The following is a 19,359-nucleotide window of genomic DNA, read 5'->3' on the forward strand; positions in this document are numbered from 1 at the left end:
CCTGATTGTTCGAAAAATGGCATTTTTAGCTTGTGGATTCTCTAGAGGTCACAAAAACGTTTAAATATATCACCATTCCACCATAATGAAGGTTGAATTCGAATTTCGGGAAAATCGAAATGAAACTGTCCAACCAAATGGCCGCTTTTTGTACGCAAATTGTGGAAAAGTATGCAATACGAATGTTGTTGACCCTCTAGAGGTCACAATTACTATCCTATTTTGATGAAACTGTAAAAATATCTTTATATCCTAAAGATCTCAGTCCCTTTTGATATTTGCGCTTTTCAGACCATAACTTTCTGGATTATTGCCCCTGATTGTACAAAAAATTATGTTTGTTTTTAGCTTGTTCTCTATCCATGTCTTGCAAATGTGGGCGTATCCTGCCTGGCAGCCGCTGGTTTTCAAAAGTAACGAGCAATCAAACTACACACTAAGCTTCATTACTCTCTATCAGATAGAATCAAGATTATCTTGTCCGAAAGCATCGACCAATGAAATTGATTAGCTCTGCTTAGCTTTAGCTTGAAATGTTAATCATTGAAATCAGTCAAGACATTCACCTAATGAACATCTTCACCAGGTTTAAACATTCTACCTCAATTAAAAGCAGAGTTTTTATGTTCCAAAGTCTTGACCAATCAAATTGCTTATGGCTCCTTAGCCCATGCAGAAAATTAGTCAAGGTAATGAGATAATGAATCTATATTCAGAGTTTCATCGCTCTCACTACATTATAACCAAAGTTATCGTGCCCTTAAAGCATCAACCAATCAAATTGCTTATCTCTGCCTACCGTAAGCAGACAATGTTCATCATCGAACTCCATCAAGGGATTCACCTATAATGAATGCCCACATTCTACCTCAATTAGAAGGAGAGTTATTGTGTTCCAAAGTCTCGACCAATCAAATTGCTTATCGCTCTGCTTACCCTCAGCAGAAAATGTTCATTATCGAACTTAGTGAAGGTATTCATGTAATAAAGCTATACACCAAGTGTCCTCACTCTCACTTAATTAGAACTAAAGTTATCGTGTTCCAAAGCATCAACCAATGAAATTGCTTATCTCTGCTTACCGTAAGCAGAAAATGCTCATCTTCGAACCCAATCAAGGTATTGACCTAATAAACACCTACACCAAGTTTGAACATTCTAGCGCAATTAGAAGGAGAGTTATTGTCTTCCAAAATCTTGGCCAATCAAATTGCTTATCGCTCTGCTTACCCAAAGCAGAAAATGCTCATAATCGAACTTAAGTCAAGGTATTGATGTAATGAATCTATACACTAAGTTTCATCACTCTCACCTAATTAGAACAAAAGTTATCGTGTCCCAAAGCATCAACCAATCAAATTTCTTATCCCCGCTTTCCCTAAGCGGAAAATGCTCATCTTCGAACTCCATCAAGGTATTAATCTAATAAACACCTACACCAAGTTTTAACATTCTAGCTCAATTAGAAAGAGAGTTATTGTGTCCCAAAAAGTGTGGCGGACAGACACATATTTGTGTGTATGACTTAATTTAACTAAGCCATTGTTCTTATGTAAACATTCCTGATTCATTTCATTTGGACTAGTATGTGATGTACTTAAGGGACATTTTATTTTTAAAAGACCTGATGATACCATTGCATCTGGAGATGCCCCAAACTGTGGCATAATTTGGAAAATTGCAAGGCCTGTTTCACTTACAGAAAGGTTTTTATGCTTTGGGATCATTAATCGTTTGTAAGACTCCCTGCCTTCAGATTCCATTTCTGAGCCATATTTCAATGCGGGTATTGCCATAGAGTATTTAGACGTTATCCCTACATTTTTTTTTAATAATCGGGTTGGGATCTTGACTTCTCTTCTTAGTTGCTAGGGATTGCATTTTTGTGTACACTTCGTGAGCAATAGATACTGTAATTCTGTATTTGCGATTCAATATCCAAGTATCATTATCAGCCTGTTCCAGGGTTGCCCTTTCTAATGCACAGATTTCTTCCTGCGAAAACTTGTCATCTAAAATAGCTTTAATATCTTCTAAATTATTGCTATTTTGAATGAGTTCATAGAGTGAGGTCCTAGCTGATGTGCTAACAGAAACTTCAGGAGACGTATGAGTAGGAGTACAGAATTTAAAACCAACAGCATCAGGGCAACAATCGTGTAATGCATCGAATTATTCCTTAATTAAAACATAGATATGACGTCACCCTTTGATGTTTTTAACCAGTATATAGGAGAATGTCCGCTTTTCTTAAACAATCTTCTATTATTTATAAAACTGTCCATTATTTTCAATTAGTAATGGACAGTTTTATAAATAATAGACGATTGTTTAAGAAAATACCAATAATAGACACTTATCTGAAAAATGAAGATGTATTTTGGGATAATTTATTCTCTGAACAAATTAAATTACAGAACGTGAAATTACTTAAAACCTCATAATTACCGAAATGTTTTTGTTTTGAGCAGCCTTTCCATCACAACTTTGACGGCTATTATCCCCCCATGTGAAGATCATCACAATTTTTACGACAATTATCCTCCATATCGAGTACATTACCAATGTAATCAGTATCCAAATGCTTATCTCATTATTAATATTTGTTTTCGACTATGTGTTATAAACATGTTGTCTCCTTGTCAAATATTTTAGACTGTCTGTGTATGCTTGCATTGTATGACTGGAGTGTTTTGTCACGTGCATTCATGAGCATGTGCATGTTATTTTAAGAATATATCCATTATTTTATGACTTGTTGTTTTAGTAGGGTGACCCATGTACTCACTGAAATACAGCCCACCGCTGATAGTTCGAGACTACCACTGAAGCGTGCACATTCGCCGTGCCGAGACCAACGTTCTGACAGTATGATACTATAAATAGCCACGGCACGTGCAATTCTCTACAAATCTATAAACTATTACAGCCGTAAAAAATTTATTGTTGACGATTTTGAATAGCAGTAAAATTAAGCTTCTTGGTTATTACAGCAGATTTAGAAATTACGTTCGTTTCATTTTTTAAATCGCTTTATCATTAACTGTACCGTTAAGAGCGGCATCTTTTGGTTTAGTACAAATAATATCTCTGAATCACTCGGGTTAGACAGGAACATGATACTAGCAGTAGTTTCATTTTACTTTTACAAGCTTCTTAAAACGATTGTTGAGCTACCTAACGTGCTTATTTCTAAATTCAATTTCTTGTTCTAGCTTTCTGTTATGTTTCGTAAAAAAGTAGTCTTGATTATCCCGACCTGTCAATCAGACGTAGAATGGTCGATAGGCTGGTTAAGCGAGACTAATTTCAAAACAAGGGCACGTAACCTATCTTTTACTCAAAAGTGTCTGGATGTTATGGACGACTCTTGGAACCAGTTTTCAGTCTATTATTTATACATGATTAATGGTCATAGCTTATTAAGTACAACATGATCGGTTTTTTAGTGACTATAATTGTGTGAAACTGATTTGAGGCTTGGCAAATATATAAATATTGTGGCGTAATTGTCGAGATATATGGAGATATTTATTTTTAGTGGGTCACCCTAAAAGTTTTAGAAAACTATCCATTATTTGTATCTCTATGGTGCTATGTTTTAAGTTTGATAATAGCCTCAGACTGTCCATCACATAAAAAAGGTTTATCAACATGAGAATTTATAGATGCAAGCGCTTTCTCTTTTTGGTGTGGTTCATTAGCAACTTGGGACATTCCAAACTCTGGCTTTCTAAAATTAAGATCAGAAACTAAAACTGGTTTTAAATCTGTCTTTTCAGCTCCATATCGATTCCAGCTAAATTGCTTGTCAGTACATGCTTTATTGGTGATACCCTCTCTCCAATAAAATCCATTTTAAAAAGTTTTGCAGCTACATGATTACATGTTGACCCCAATCTGAAATAGTAAAAGAAGAGTGGTTAAGAATACTGCAATTTTATCACCTGAATGAATAAGCTTAAAATATTCTAATTAAAAATAGTAGAATTTGCACCCATCTATCATTCCCTAGACATGTTTGCTTTGCCATACTCCTGGCCATTATAGGTACGGTTTATGTGGGCCCCAATGATGGAATAATGGGGTATAGATTATAGATCAGGAGAAAACCTGTCTCCAATTCCCAAAACTGTATACTGATTTTTCAGTTTATGATCAATTTATATCAAGTTCTTTAGACTCAGTCAAAAATGAAAACTCTATAAAACAATTAAATATTGATCAGAACAAAAACCAAACACTTACCAAACAAGTTACATGCAAAGAAATTCTGTCAACTTTTTATACGCCCACTTTTTCATGTGGACGTATATTGTCGTCGCCCCTGTCCGTCCGTCCACAATTGTTTTATAACAGTCTACAGGTCACAATTTTTATCCGATTTCAATGAAACTTGATATATAGGTTTATCACCCTAAGCTCGTGGTTCCTTTCGATATTGGCATGTATCGGACTGTATCTTCATGGATTATGGCCCTTGATTGTACGAAAAATCACGTTTTTAGCTTGTGAACACTGTAGAGGCCACAATTTTTATCCGATTTGGTTCAAACTTGAAATGTATGCTTATAACCCAAAGATCTCGGTTCCTTTCGATATTCGCGCATATCGGAACGTAACTTCCTGAATTATGGCCCCTGATTGTACGAAAAATCGCGTTTTTAGCTTGTGGGCCCTATAGAGGTCATAATTTTTATCCGATTTAAAAAAACGTATTATCATATCACCGTTACACCCTAAGGATGGCTGAGTTCGAATTTCGTGAAAATTGGGCCAAAAGTGACAGACAAAATGTCCGCCCCTCGTTCTCAAATAGCGTAAAAATATGGTATATCAAGGCTGTGGACCCTATAGAGGTCACAATTTTTATCCGATTTTATTGAAACTTGAAATGTAAGTTTATAACCCAAAGATCTCGGTTCCTTTCGATATTTGCGCATATCGAATTGTAATTTTCTGAATTATGCCCCTTGATTGTAGGAAAAATCACTTCCTTTTTAGCTTGTTCTCTATCCATCTCTCGAAAATGTGGGCGTATCCTGCCTGGCAGCCGCTGGTTAATCCAACACACAACAATACAGTTTAACAACTGTAACAAAACAAATAACAGTTAAGCCTACATAACAAATAATGTTAGGCATAAACATACACTAAAGTTCTATGTGAACTCACAAGTTTTAAAAATGAATTTTTTTTTTTTTTTTAACATGAAATAGAATTATTTTTTGTAATTTTTAAATACAAAAATACAACTCACCATTACCCAAGCTTGATGTGGAATGTGAGATATTTTCTGTGATGGTGTACACATGGCTTTTATGTAGCAAAAAGGACTGTCATTATTGATCTGGTGATAGAAAACCTCTTTTAACCAATTGCTGTCAAAATAACTGAGAAAACCTCTTTTAACCAATTGCTGTCAAAATAACTGTATGCTTTTCCTTTCTTGTAACTATTCATAGCCCTCTTGGTTATGCCTGAAAAATAGATTAGGCCTATAAAAGTAAGATCATTCCTATATCCGAATCGTTAAAAATATTCAAATAATTCGATTACATAGCAGTTTCCATCAAAAAATGTTACCGTACCTTATTATCTAGATATAAGACAACGTTTATTATTACTAATTAGGCTATTAATAATGAAAAATTTGTAGTCGGTGAGATACTGTGGCCTAGTAGCCCAGTTAGGCCTAGCTGAAAACTTTAGACCTATACTTCATTATTTGATAATTTCCCTTTTAACTTTAAAGGGATTTTTATGACTGAAGAAAATATTACTTCACCTCTTTTTTGAGGCTCAATTAAAGAAATGGGCTAAGCCCTAAGATAAATTAGGCCTAAGTACTAATTCCTAGTACTAGGCCTAGTATTAGTACTAGATAAAGTAAGGTTTGTGTGAGGGGTGTAAAATAGGCTAATAAATACCTTTGTTAATGTGACCATTTGATGAATGAAAATATTCACAAATATCACCATACATAGTTGGAGGCCAATATCTAGTCCCTATCTTTTCACCAATCCATCCAGTTTTCAGATCATATGGATCGGGCTGTTTTCCTGACGACGATGTATCTAATAAATTCCGGTAAACAAGTGCCTTCTCTTTCATTTGTTCCTCCATGTCCATAACATCCGGCAAGTCTTGTTCAATAGCAATAAAAACACGAGCAACTAATTCTTCTTTACTTCCTTTTATTTTCATGCCCTACTTCTTACAAAAAGACTGTAATGACTTTGCATTCCATAATTTTATGTGGCTAATAGTAAGACTCGACATTGTTTTCGCTGAAGTGATCGTCTGCTCGAGAAGTCAGTCTGGTTTGTTTACATTTGTGCCTTCTCAGAATTCCAAGCGCGGCGGAAAGGGTAATACGGTCTATTATATGCGTTGCGACCCATTTGTGTCAATTTCTAGATCCCAAATATTAGCGATTTAGCTCCTTAATAAAGTAAGTAAAATAAAGCCGTGTGGTCTGTGCTGCCACATTGATTTACGTCGGCGTGGTCGTCCAGAAGTATGTCTACCAGTCGCTTTTTATTGCTTTCAACTGTTGTCATTAATACCGTTTTACCAAAGTTGTCTCCTGCGTGCACATCCGCACAATTATCTATTAGTTCTCTTATCACCGAGTACATTCCGTTGTTTTCCTTCCCCATTTTTAAGCCCAACATGATCATTTTCGAGTAGCAGTTTCACATTTTACGACGTTGACGTGCCCAGAAAGGAGAACCTTATATAAAGCCGTTTTCCTTTGAAAATTATGATGATTTATCCCACACTCGTTACCAATCAACAATTCCATCTTTGTAGAGCATATTTCATTATCTGTTCAGAGAAATCTTTTTAAAACTTTATACAAACATCAAACTATTAAAGTATTTTATTTTCTGATGTATAAGCTTAATGTTTAACATACAGCAGCTGATTGAGGTCGGCAAAGGGTGTTGTGCAATCCGGGGGGTTGGATGGCTGAATGGTTAGCGTGCGCGCGCTGTATCATAAAGTCTGTCATTGAGTCGACTGGCGTGGTTTCGAATCCCCGGTTGTACATGACAAGGAGTAGGGTCGCCTGTCCAACCTCGTGATTTTTCTCCGGGTCCTCCGGTTTCCTTCCACAGCTAAAGACCCCTACGCGCAAGCGAATTATGTAAATAAAATTAAACCATATGTTAGTCCCGAAATGACCTAGTTTGTGTCGACTGGACGTTAAACCCCATTTCTCTCTCTCTCTGTTGTGCAATCCTTAAAGAGAGTAGCGACTTTGCCTTGTCGAGCTACTATGATCAGAGTATGAATCTTCTGACTAGTCCCATTGATATTCCAAGAGGTTGTTTTTCCTTATGCCTTCCAAACAAGTTTAAGGGCGCGGGATGGTGATGACTAGTCATCTTGTTACATCTAATATATCGTCTGTTAATGAAGACTTTGGTGATGATGCAAATAAAATATAAGCTTATTCAAGACAGTTCATAATAAAATGTATTAACATACTAAAATTACACTGTATCATTGATGTAAATTAACCAAATTTGAATTGGTGTGGTGATTAGAATGGCATGTTGCACATTTTATCTATTTATTTATAATTATCTTCATATTCATTTATTTACATTATTTATTTTGAATTTTCTCATGAAACACTAATTATTTTGAATTTTCTCATGAAACACTTGCCTTTACTATTATTATGTACAGATTCTTGAAATATCACAAAGTAAATACATGAAGCAAAATTATATAAGCTTTTAGCTTGTTTTGTATCACACCATTATAATTGTCATGGTATATTTGATATTAAATTTTATGAATAAAAATTGTTTAAATATAACCAAGCATATAATGTATGTTCATAATAAATGAAACAGATTACATCTAGAAAAATTGTTTTGTTGTTATTTACTATATTCAACACAATAACTACATGTTTCGTCCATGTTTTGCTGCTATCATAAGCAGTGTAACGCCATCGTCATTCATTGTATTTACACATGCCCCTTGATCTATTTAGTAGGTCACGACTTTTGCATCACCATTCCGTACGGCACCATATAACAAAAAAAACCAACAACATTTGGTTCCACTTTACCACCTGCTTCCAGTATTACCACCAAGATATCAAAGTTGGAAGATGTCTTCCAGTATTTCTCTTATTTCTGTCTTAGCGCCTACAAGCTCCCATATTTGTCGATTTCTTGTGTACTTTTTACTGCAGCAATAATCACATGCAGATTTTCCAAGTTTCCTTTAATAATTTATATCCGCCCCATGTGCCAATAAGAGTTTAATATTGATAACGGAAGGGAGAAGTGACGTAGTTTTTCATGATTAACGTACAAACCCTCCATGAGAAATGCAAGACTCGATATGAAAACAAGAACATCTTTCTGTGCCGTATCATCGATCGGCAACCCTTCCATTCGCCTTACCAACTATGCAATCCAGGGAAATACGATACGGTCATCCTGGAAAATATAAGCTAACTTTGACTCAAAAATAAGGTCTCTAGCAGCGAACTCGGTGGCGATTTCCCCTGTTAGCTTTCTTCCACCGAAGGTTATAGACCAAACAGCCTTGCCTGTCAAGTGAGTGTTTCTGTTTTTTGCTTTATCGGTAAACCGCAAGGCTGCAAAGTAATTAAACTTCAGTTCTTGCAGTCCTCGATTGATGACAGCTGCCGAATCTAAATCCTTTGAGCGTAAAAGTTCTAAAATCTTACCGAATACCAATGGATATCGATACCGCTACAGTTTGTTTATATCTCAATCTTGGAAAATGTTGGCGTATTTTGCCTGGCAGCCGCTGATTATTATTATTACTGTTTTAGAATTTTCAAAATTTTACAACTTTTAAGATATTTTTTAGAGATGAAACTTTATTAAAACATTACAAACTAAACTACAAACTAACTATATACAAACTAAAAATGTATAAAAATTTGAAACTTTATACAAAACTTAAAAATTTATATACAAATTAAAAAAGTGAGTGCTCAGGCCCTCATCAATTTCATGAAACTCAATTTCTTTACTTCTCCTTTTTCGAAGTATACTCCTTTTTCTGTTGAGTAGATATGCCTGAAGATTCATGACGGCGGAAGGAGACGAGTACCTCTTCCAAACACCCATCCCTAACCAACTCCATTACATGGTAGTTGCTAGCTGAAAACATAAAAGAGGAATATTGGATATCAACAAGAGTTTTACGGAGTACAACCAGTGGATTTATTGATGCAACTTTTGGACAAGTGTTCTTTTGTCCTTATCAAGCAATAAAAATGATATTGCTTGATTTTTATTTTTAGATAATGACCAAAGAACACTTGTCGAAACGTTACATCAATAAATCCACTAGTTGTACTCCTTAAAGTTCCTGTTGATTTGAAATGTAGCCTTTGATTTGAAATGTATCCTATGTTATTGTTGCTGATTTTATTACTTTTATCTCTGTAACTGTTTTATTTAAATTTGATTTTACCAATCTTATTACTTTTACCTATGTTACTATTTTATTTACATTTCAATAATGGAAATTTACACCTACCACTGAGATGCTTCTTTTTATCTATCCAATACATAAAGAATGCTAATTGAGCTTCGGTTAACTTATCCGTTTGGTTGTAGTTCCCCTTTCTTGGTAAGATTTGAATGTATCCCTCTAGGGATCACCCAACTCACTAATCGATAAGGGAGGAGTAAATGCGACTCGGGCGTATTTTAACACGGAAGGTTTTGGGCTGACGGCTGGGTTCTTTTTTTCTTCCTTCTTTTCTTCTTCCTTCTGTATCAGTTCTTCATTTTTTTTGTTCAGTTCTGTCCTGTCTGTCTGTGTTAAATTTAATGCTGCATGGTTTTGTTCCATTTCTTCTTTTTCTTTTTGTCCCCCCGCCTTTCGAAGAAAGCAGGGACTATTAAAATGGGTTCATGCGTCTATCCGTCACACTTTTTGGGACACAATAACTCTCTTTCTAATTGAGCTAGAATGTTCAAACTTGTTGTAGGTGTTTATTGGGTCAATGCCTTGATGGAGTGGGTGTTTATTGTCTGCCAAGGTTAAGCCGAGATAAGCAATTTGATTGGTTGATGCTTTGGGGCACGATAACTTTAGTTCTAATTAAGTGAAAGTGAGGACACTTGGTGTATAGCTTTATTACATCAATACCTTGACTTAAGTTCGATAATGAACATTTTCTGCTAAGAGTAAGCAGAGCGATAAGCAATTTGATTGGTCGAGACTTTGGAACACAATAACTCTCCTTCTATTTGAGGTAGAATGTTCAAACTTGGTGTGGGCCTTCATTGTGTGAATCCCTTCATGGAGTTCGATGATGAACATTGTCTGCTTTTTTGTAGCAGATTCAATTTGTTTATGTGGCATTTCATTTTAATGCGTGGTCATCGTAGGAATATCTAATTTTAGTGTCAGTGACTTAAAGACTAGTTACACAATACAATGATTAAATGCGTTGTATGGCAATATGATGCTAGACACGTTTGTTAGTTCTTAGTAATTGAATGCAATGGCGTCGTTTGAAGAAGAATGTTTAAAAAGTGTAGTTTTGATGCCGCGGTTTCTACAAAAGTTCATGTTCCATATACAGAATTATTATAGATATTTCAATTGAGGACATCAATGCAAGAGAGAGGCCATTTTTAATATAAAAAATAGCAGGAATTCTGGTTCCCAAATCAGATATAACTACATCCACTGCACGACCTGGTCTAATATAACGCAATTCGATTATCCTTTGCATGAGAATAGAACTGGTCCCATCCATTCAACAAGGTGTCCATGTAATCATTTGTCTGAAGACTTGGCAACCAGGTAACTGTGGTCAAGTGAGTTCCACAAGGGTTGTACCTAGGCCCTCTACGTTTCCTCATTTGCATAAATGGTACTATACCGGAAAAGCCCTATACAATGGTGGTTATCTTGAATTTCAATATCATATTAAATTTTATCTCGAAGAATGTCACCCACTGGCCGTTGTGTTTTCCAACAGCTAATAATCAGAGTCAAGCTGCAAACAAAATATTTCACACTTTGGTACATCATCTGCGTCATTTAAGCTCAGCTGAAAGTATTGCTCTGGAAGGACATCATTCATTTTGATAAACTCTTTTAGTTTAGGGGGTAATGGTAGCTTGTTTATGTTGGTCATGATACCAGCACCCATACATGATCTAATGACTCGTCTACAAATAAAATTTAATTTTCTATCTTTACGGTATTCCTGGAAGTTGTCTGCGACAACCTCATACTTTCGTCTGCCAGAACCCACACCTAGCTTCCTATACAAGGATGCCACAGTTTTAACGGCAGTTCCATTTTCATATAAAATCTTTCCCAACAATAAAGGGTCGGAAAATTGGATAAGGTACCATTCCATATATAATGGACACAACTTACAGTTTTCTATCAGCAGATACATCATTATATTCGCCTCATGCGTGTTTAACAATAAACACTGCAACGAGGGGGCGCATAGGTCGGTGCCGTCGCATCCTTTCATTAGAATTAATTTCAAAATATTCACCCATCTGCGATCAGTGCCAAAGTCTAGGTAAAATAAAGCCGTATGTCCATAAATATCTCGTTGAATTACATCAGCATTCGCTTTTAAAAGTAGTTCTACCAACCGTCTGCTTCTTTTTTTAACTGCTACCATCAGCACTGTTTTACCGTCTATATCACTCAAGTTCAAATCGACACCATTCTCAATCAGTACTTTTATAACTGCGATATATTTCCTTGATAAGTCTACCTTAATAAACAACGGCTTGGCTTCTCGTTCCGTTGAGTTTACATTGGTTTTATTTTCTAATTGGTCGACCTGTTCAGATTTAATAATGATCTCCGCACGGCTTCCCATCATTTTGTTTACAGTACACTTCATTTCTTCGGCATTTAATGCCATTTCTACTGCAACCCTTAACACTGTTTTGCCATCTTCGTTCCTTAAGTTTACATTGGCACCATTTTCCAACAATAAGAATACAGTTTTTAATTTGTTAGAATGTTCAGATTGGATAATCTTATGTAAAGCGGTTTCCCCTTCAAGATTCTGATTGTTTACATCACAACCGTTAGCCAGCAGTACCTTTATTACTTCACGTAGTCCTCTATTAGCTGCTATCATAAGCGGTGTATCCCCATCCCGGTCCCTTAAGTTTACATTGGCGCCATTTTCCAATAACAAGATTACGTTTAATTTCTCAGACAGTTCAGACTTGATAACTTTATGTAAAGCGGTTTCCCGTTTAAAATTCCTACTGTTCACGTCACAGCCATTAGTCAGCAGTAATTTTATTATTTCTTGTAACCCTCTTTTAGCTGCTACCATAAGCGGTGTATCTCCTCGTTTATTTTTCTTATTTACACATGCACCATTATCGATCAAGAAAGCCACACCTGCCAAATCCGCAATGCTTATGGCACGATGTAACAGACAACTGTCAGGTGACAGTTCTGCACCAGCTTCTACTAAAACCTTCAAGATTTCGAAATCCGAGTGCGTATCATGGACGACTTCTCTATCGCACTTATCAGTGAAGTCGGTTACATTCACATATTCCTTTAACGAAACTTTTGAATTCTTGTGTGCAGAGGCTATATGGAAATTCTGCTTGTAGCAATAATCAGATGCAGATTTCCCCAATTGTGATGTAGAATTTACATCCGCTCCATGTGCCAATAGGAGTTTAATTAAAATCATATTTGATAGTTTAACCGCCTTCATCAGGGGTGTAAACCCATTTACGGCAGCTAAATTGACGTCACATCCGGTTAAAATCAATTGTTCAGCTATTTGAAAGTTTGATTCCAGTAGTGATGCCAATAATGGAGATAACTGATGAGCGCCTGATTTGGTGTTTAACTCACATTTACTTCGGATTAATGCATCAACAAAACGACAATTTCCATGTAAAGAGGCTAAAAATATAGGCGTTTCATTATTGGTATTCGGAGCGTTTACGTCCAGACCAGATTTGATCAAAGCCCCCATGCATTCAGTAATATGCCCTGAATTGCAGTTAGGCGCTAATAAGTGCAGAATGTTGTTTTGTTTATCGTCATCAGATAATTGAACCCCTTGTCTCAGTAAGTAAGTTACAATTGGGGTCATTCCAACTTTTGCAGCCATGTGAAGGCAGTTGTGCTTGGGAGGAGTAACGTATTCTTTAAAATCCAAATCGGCACCTGCATCTATCAAAATCTGGACACACTGAAGGCTTCTACTTGTAGAACCTTTTTCTACTAAGCACCAGTGTAAAGCCGTGTAATTATTTTCACCCCTCTGACTTTTAATTGTTGTTTTTAATTCACTTTTCAGTATTATTTCTAAGCATTCTGGGCGCTTAAAATAACAGGCTTTCATCAACAACGTCATATCCGTATCTGGGTCTTTGTTCAGCTTGGAAATAGTGAGCAGATATTCTAATGTGACAATCCTCGCATTTTGTACGGAGTCAACTAAAGCACTCCATAGTATCTTGCCTGTCCTTTCTTCAAGTATTTCAAACGGAATTCCCTGTGATCGTAAATATTCCAAGCCTTCTATGTATTCCATCCTAATGGCTTCCGTAATAAATATTAAAAAAATGACGGCGTTCTTTTTTGATGTTTGGAAATACTGCGGATAAACATTAGACGGCAACGTTCGTTTTACATCTGGCAAATCTTTCCTTTTCATGGCGTCGACACACCGCCTGAAGTCTGAGGTCTGCCAACTGAAACAGTACAATTGTATAGAATTATTGTTCACTATATATCAACAGATACCGAAAGATGTTGAATTGAAATCAAGCCGACAATATATGAAATGAAATGGGGTCATACTTTTCTGCAGCAACTGAGCTAATGAAGACAGACATACGCCATACAGCGCGCTATGGCCTACTTTGGTTTATCGTTCCGTGCGCTTTAGATTATAGGGTCTGTCATTGAGTCAAGTGGTGTGGTTTCGATTCCTCTGCCAATTACTATTGGGGGAACCACGCCGGGAAATCCCAATGAACCGGAGTCTCAGGGTTATATAGCAAGTCAACGTCTTACTCACTGAGCCACCGCGGCTACCGGGCTTGAAACGACCTGGGTGTCTCATGTGGTAGGCTACAGCACAGCTAATAGAGTAAACTAAATTTTCAAAAATACCGATCATTTGGCTGTTCCTGAAGCAACGACTGTGAGTTTTACAACATCTTGACGTTGCTAGATTACTTTACAATTCCCGAACTTCTAGCGACCTCCACGGAAACCTTGACACTGAACGAACCTTGAACTTTGCAATTCGATTATCACATATAGACATTTTAGCTGGAAAGCGCGAGAATTGGTATTCGCGATGATCGAGGAATCTGATAGACCCCCAAGCCCGGTGAATTAGTGTCGACATATACAGGATATTACGTCAAGGCCTTGATAAGACGCACGTAGTTAAAGCGAGATCAAGCCTTCTATGGAAGACGCGAGTGTGGGATTTGTCACGAATTTCTACTCGATACCAATAATAGCTGTGTACTTGGACTGGAAAGTTTTAACATTAAGCAGGTGTTGGTACTTCCGTGTTCTGGACCTTACAATATAAATGCGTGTATGAATACCACGACCAGGAATGTGCCAAAACCTCTGTCAAAGTTCAAATTGAAATTGCGCCGGTTTCCAAAGCGTTAAATGAAATGAAATGGTGTTTAACGTCCTACTGTTCTGCTCATAAACTGGGCTAATGAAGACGGGCATAAGGCATAAAGTGTGCTATGAGGGAAATTTTGCCCGGGCAGCGGCACTACGGCCTACTCTTATATCAAATTCCAACTGCCAAGGGATCTTTTACGTGCACGCCAATGTGTACACGGGACCTCGGTTTTTTTCGTCCCATCCGAACGGCTAGACAGCTGTTCTTGTCAGGCCCTCCGTCCTGCATCATTGACAAGGGGAAACCATACGCCGGAAAATCTGGATGAACTTTCTCGGCCAATGCAGGGACCTCCAGGCTAGCGAGCAAGCGTCTTACCCACTTAGCCACCGTGATCCCCGGTTTCCAAATCGATTCCAGTTGATGCATGTTATTTCACTTCCAAAGCGACTAGTGTGGATGACGGAGTGATTGACATATTGAATGTAATAATATAATATGGTAATAATATACTAATACCTGCGCAAACACGTTAATCGAAAACGATCGTTATCCATTTTGACATCAAGCCTTTCCTATCTCTTATCCCTTTTTGATATATTATAAGTTGAAAACCATTTTAACACCTCGAGTCACTTCAGTTATGGCGTTAAGCCGTTAAATCTCTATTGGCGACATGCCAACACAGAGACCCATATAAACAACGACTATTGGTGTGAGGTAGATATGACTTCATAACAAATTAATATTTATGTTGTTGTTGTTGGTTAGTTGTATTTTACGTCCGCTTCCACCGAGGTGATATCGTAGACAATAACATGTTATGTATACAAGGTGCAATAATTTACAATGTGATTAGTGAAAAAGAGGATAATTAGGTTTTTATATATATGTACAGAAGACAATAGATAATATTTATTAAAAGAAAAACTTTTTATATACAGTTGGAAGCCATTTTAACACCCAGTGACTTTAGTTAATGGTGTTAAATCGCTATTGACGATATGATAACACAAGAAACGGCTATTGTTGTCAGGTAGATATGATTTTATAGAAATGAGTATGTATTTAAAACCCGTTTTGAAAGACAGCGTATTGACACAATAGGCTATACAAACAATAGCAGTATTGTAATGCATAAGACATAATTGACTTCTTTAAATGCTCAAAAACAGCCTGGACAATGCAGGTTGTGTAGGCCAGGTTTTCCAGTCTATGCCACACCCAAGTAGAGTGGCTCACAGCCTCAAATATTTGTTCTACTATATAAACTGACCTATTTTAACAGCAGCTCCCCCCACCCCCTGGGAAGCCTTACTAGATGTAACAAAACCACTGTTAAGACCAGATACTCCCTTTTCTCTCCTTTTTCTTTTCAGGTGCTGGATTCTTTCTTCGGAGAACCAATAACAAAAGGAACGAACAAACAGAAGTAAAGATGAAATCTGCTACCATACCGGACTAGAAGAAGAAATGGAAGGAAGATTGGACCAGGCCCTACACTCACCAACAAGCCCCAAGGAAAAGTCGCACCGCCCTGCCATTCAACCGGAAAAATCGACCAAACCGACAGAAACGACACATTTAAATATATATATGTACATTAGGGTGTTTCATATTTGAACTTTTTTTCGCGATTGAACTCTACCATGTGCCATGCGTTTTCAATTGGGTCCAAACTCATCACCAGCGAATATTATAATTTTCCTACCAAAAATGGCGGGCCGCCGCCATTTTGAATTTTTCACCAAAAATGATCAATGTGAAATTTTTGAAAAAGTCGGAAAAAATACTTCCCGTTACAGCAGAAAGACAAAACGTGGCACAATGCATCGAAAAGGCACAGAGATGTTCTGCGATTTATTTCAGAATTTTAGCATCAAAATTCAGGAGGTTTGCAATTTGGCATTTTTTAGAAAAAAGTCTTTTCCTGTAGAATTTTTTAAGACCTTGATGATTAAACTCCACCAAAATGTCATAAACAAACCTATCTACACAAATGGAGATTAATAAAGAACTAAATTAGTTATACGGGTTGTCCTCGATGAATATTTTATCATACAAGAGTGACAGAAACCATTCAAATAATCACAAAAGTCATTTAATAATCCAGACGAGCCAAAGTGTGTTTCATATAGTCAGGAAATTTGGTGTGATGCATTTCGACTGACTGTAGCAAGGCCTGTAACTGTTCTTCATCGCCAGTCTTGTCAATGAAGTCTTGAATCGTCCTGATTCCCCGTTCTGGATCATTTGTCACAGGAGTGTTTTCCACAAAGCTTAGAAATTTTCTAAATTAAAAAATTTGTCCTATTCGCTACATGGTACCTGCATCCATTCCTGTGATTCGGTGAGGCCAAGAGGATTAAAGACAAGCCATGAGTCGTTAGATATAAGCTCAGAACAATCTGTTTATTGTCTATTTCTTGAATTTTGGATCTTCCTGGTTTGAAATGAGGTCTAGGTGTTGAAAACAGTTTTATAGCCATGGGTCCACAGACTTTACCAGACAGTCCTTTGTCACATAAGCAAAAAACTACCAGTTTTCAACACCTAGGCCTCAGCTCAATCCAGGATAACCCAAAATTCAAGAAATAGACAATGAAACAGATTTTTCTGAGCTTATATCTAACGTCTCACGACTTGTTTTAATCCTCTTGGCCTCACCGAACCACAGGAATGGATGCAGGGAGAACTTTCCAGAAATATACAATGACACAGATTATACCGAGCTTATATCTAACGACTGATGGTTTGTCTTTAATCCTCTTGGCCTCACCGAATCACAATAGATGCAGGTACCATGTAGCGAATAGGAATATTTTTTAAATTTAAAAAATTTCTAAGCTTTGTGGAAAACACTCGTGTGACAAATGATCTTGCAGAACGGGGAATCAAGACGATTCGAGATTGGCGATGAAGAACAGTTACAGGCCTTGCTACAGTCAGTCGAAATACATCACACCAAATTTTCTGACTATATGAAACACACTTTGGCTCGTCTGGATTATTAAATGAATTTTGTGACTATTTGAATGGTTTCTGTCTCTCGTGTATGATCAAATATTCATCGAGGACAACCCGTATAACTAATTTAGTTCTTTATTTATCTCCATTTGTGTAGATACATTAGTTTATGACGTTTTGGTGGAGTTTAATCACCGTGGTCTTAACAAATTCTACAGAAAAAGACTTTTTTCTAAAAAATGCCAAAAGGCAACCCTCCTAAGTTTTTATGCTAAAATTCTGAAATATATTTCACATTTGGCGAAAAATTCGAAATGGCGGCGGCCCGCCATTTTTGGTGGGAAAATTATAATATTCGCTGGTGATGAGTTTGGACCCAATTGGAAACGCATGGCACATGGTAGAGTTCAATCGCGAAAAAAAGTTCAAATATGAAACGCCCTAATGTACATACTTTGTCTAAATGTTCGTCCATATTCATGTTTGTCTCGTCAAATATTCGTGCTGTGCGTCTGTCTGTCATGAATGATGATTTTAATGGTAAGTCTTATCATATTTGTTAAAATAAGCGCCAAATATAGCTCGTTTAATGGATTTTTGTTCTGTGCATGAATCACGCTAACACAAGCTAGTTGGACCGTTAACCCAACGTATGGCTGGTGTATATTTTGTGTTTGGGATTCTTGCTTCGTTATACAAAGTGTAGTATGGTTAAATTGTATTAGATGGAACCGTTTTTTATTCGATTTAGATTGGTGTCAGTAGGGCCCGCTTTCTATGTACCCGTTTCTGCGCTCCATCTTTTGTATTTCCATGTGCACAGAAACATCGTTGAAAAGTTTGGGGAATTCCATGTAAATGACGTGATAAGTGATGATTTCTCTGTTCATTATGGAGTCAGACATTGTTAACGTTCAGTCAGCGCCATTTTATAGTAACTCGATAATCGGCCATTTCCAAGTTGAATTTGCAGCAACAAGAGCCGTAGATTGACATAACGTGTGTGTGTGTGTGAAATAGCTTTATTTAACGCCCAAAGTGATATCGCAGAATATCCATCGACAATGGAATTGAACCACCGTTTGTTTGTACGCTAAAAAAGTACGAAAAAGTCGCTCATGGATACGGTCCCATTAAATTGGCAGTAGACCGACTTTTTCGTTGGCGAAAAAGCGCGCGAAAAAGCGCGCGAAAAAGCTTAAATGGAAAGCGGACCTAGAACATGGGCTTTCGGCACAGCCCGGATTGAGTGGTGTGCAGGGAAAACGGCAAATGGGCATCCATTTCAGAGGAGGGTGGGTGGTACAGTCAAATAGTGAAATTAAAAATTAAGTTGAAATTGTACAAGATGTGCTAATTGATTGGATTGCAAAATATATTTCAACTGTTTTTACACATTTAAAATAGCTTCCATTCTAAAATAAAATGAAATGGTGTTTAACGTCCTACTATTATGCTCCTGATGTGGCGTGCTTCTTTTTCTTTTTCGCCACGAAATGGTGTAGCTGTTTGGTATTGTGGGGAATTCTGCTGCAATTGTTGCTCAGGACCCACACCCCGGTAATTTCTCTGCCACCAGTGATCAATTAGCCGATCATAAGCCTTTAAAGTAGAGCCTCTTCAGGGGAGAGGGTGGACGAGCTAAAAAGTAGTTGTGCTATGTTCGGCTCTCTCGCTTCGAACAAACTGAACAAAACTGTATAAAACTATAAAGTTTTATTAAGCATTAATAACATATATACAGGTAAGTTTTA

General features: G+C 37.0%; 1 protein-coding gene across 1 annotated transcript; it reads right to left on the reverse strand.

The window, feature by feature from the left end:
• Positions 1 to 7,872: 7,872 nt before the first annotated feature.
• LOC126828324 (serine/threonine-protein phosphatase 6 regulatory ankyrin repeat subunit B) lies at positions 7,873 to 15,297 on the reverse strand. Its single transcript, XM_056103529.1, has 3 exons — positions 15,158 to 15,297; positions 9,547 to 13,733; positions 7,873 to 9,164 (listed from the first exon to the last, which is right to left on the reverse strand). Exons 1-2 carry the CDS (start codon positions 15,193 to 15,195, stop codon positions 11,006 to 11,008), a joined length of 2,766 nt encoding a protein of 921 aa, XP_055959504.1. The 5' UTR covers positions 15,196 to 15,297; the 3' UTR covers positions 7,873 to 9,164; positions 9,547 to 11,005.
• Between the last annotated feature and the right edge of the window lie 4,062 nt (positions 15,298 to 19,359).

Source organism: Patella vulgata, chromosome 1 (genome assembly GCF_932274485.2).
Source record: "Patella vulgata chromosome 1, xgPatVulg1.2, whole genome shotgun sequence".
NCBI classification, from domain to species: Eukaryota; Metazoa; Mollusca; class Gastropoda; family Patellidae; genus Patella; species Patella vulgata.

What these genes read in the sequence shown, in the direction of transcription:
- LOC126828324 (XM_056103529.1), bottom strand. Translation starts at nt 15,195, where the DNA reads ATGGATAACGATCGTTTTCGATTAACGTGTTTGCGCAG. An exon ending in CGATTAACGTGTTTGCGCAG is followed by an intron (nt 13,734 to 15,157) that starts GTATTAGTATAT and finishes GTACTGTTTCAG; the next exon opens with TTGGCAGACCTCAGACTTCA.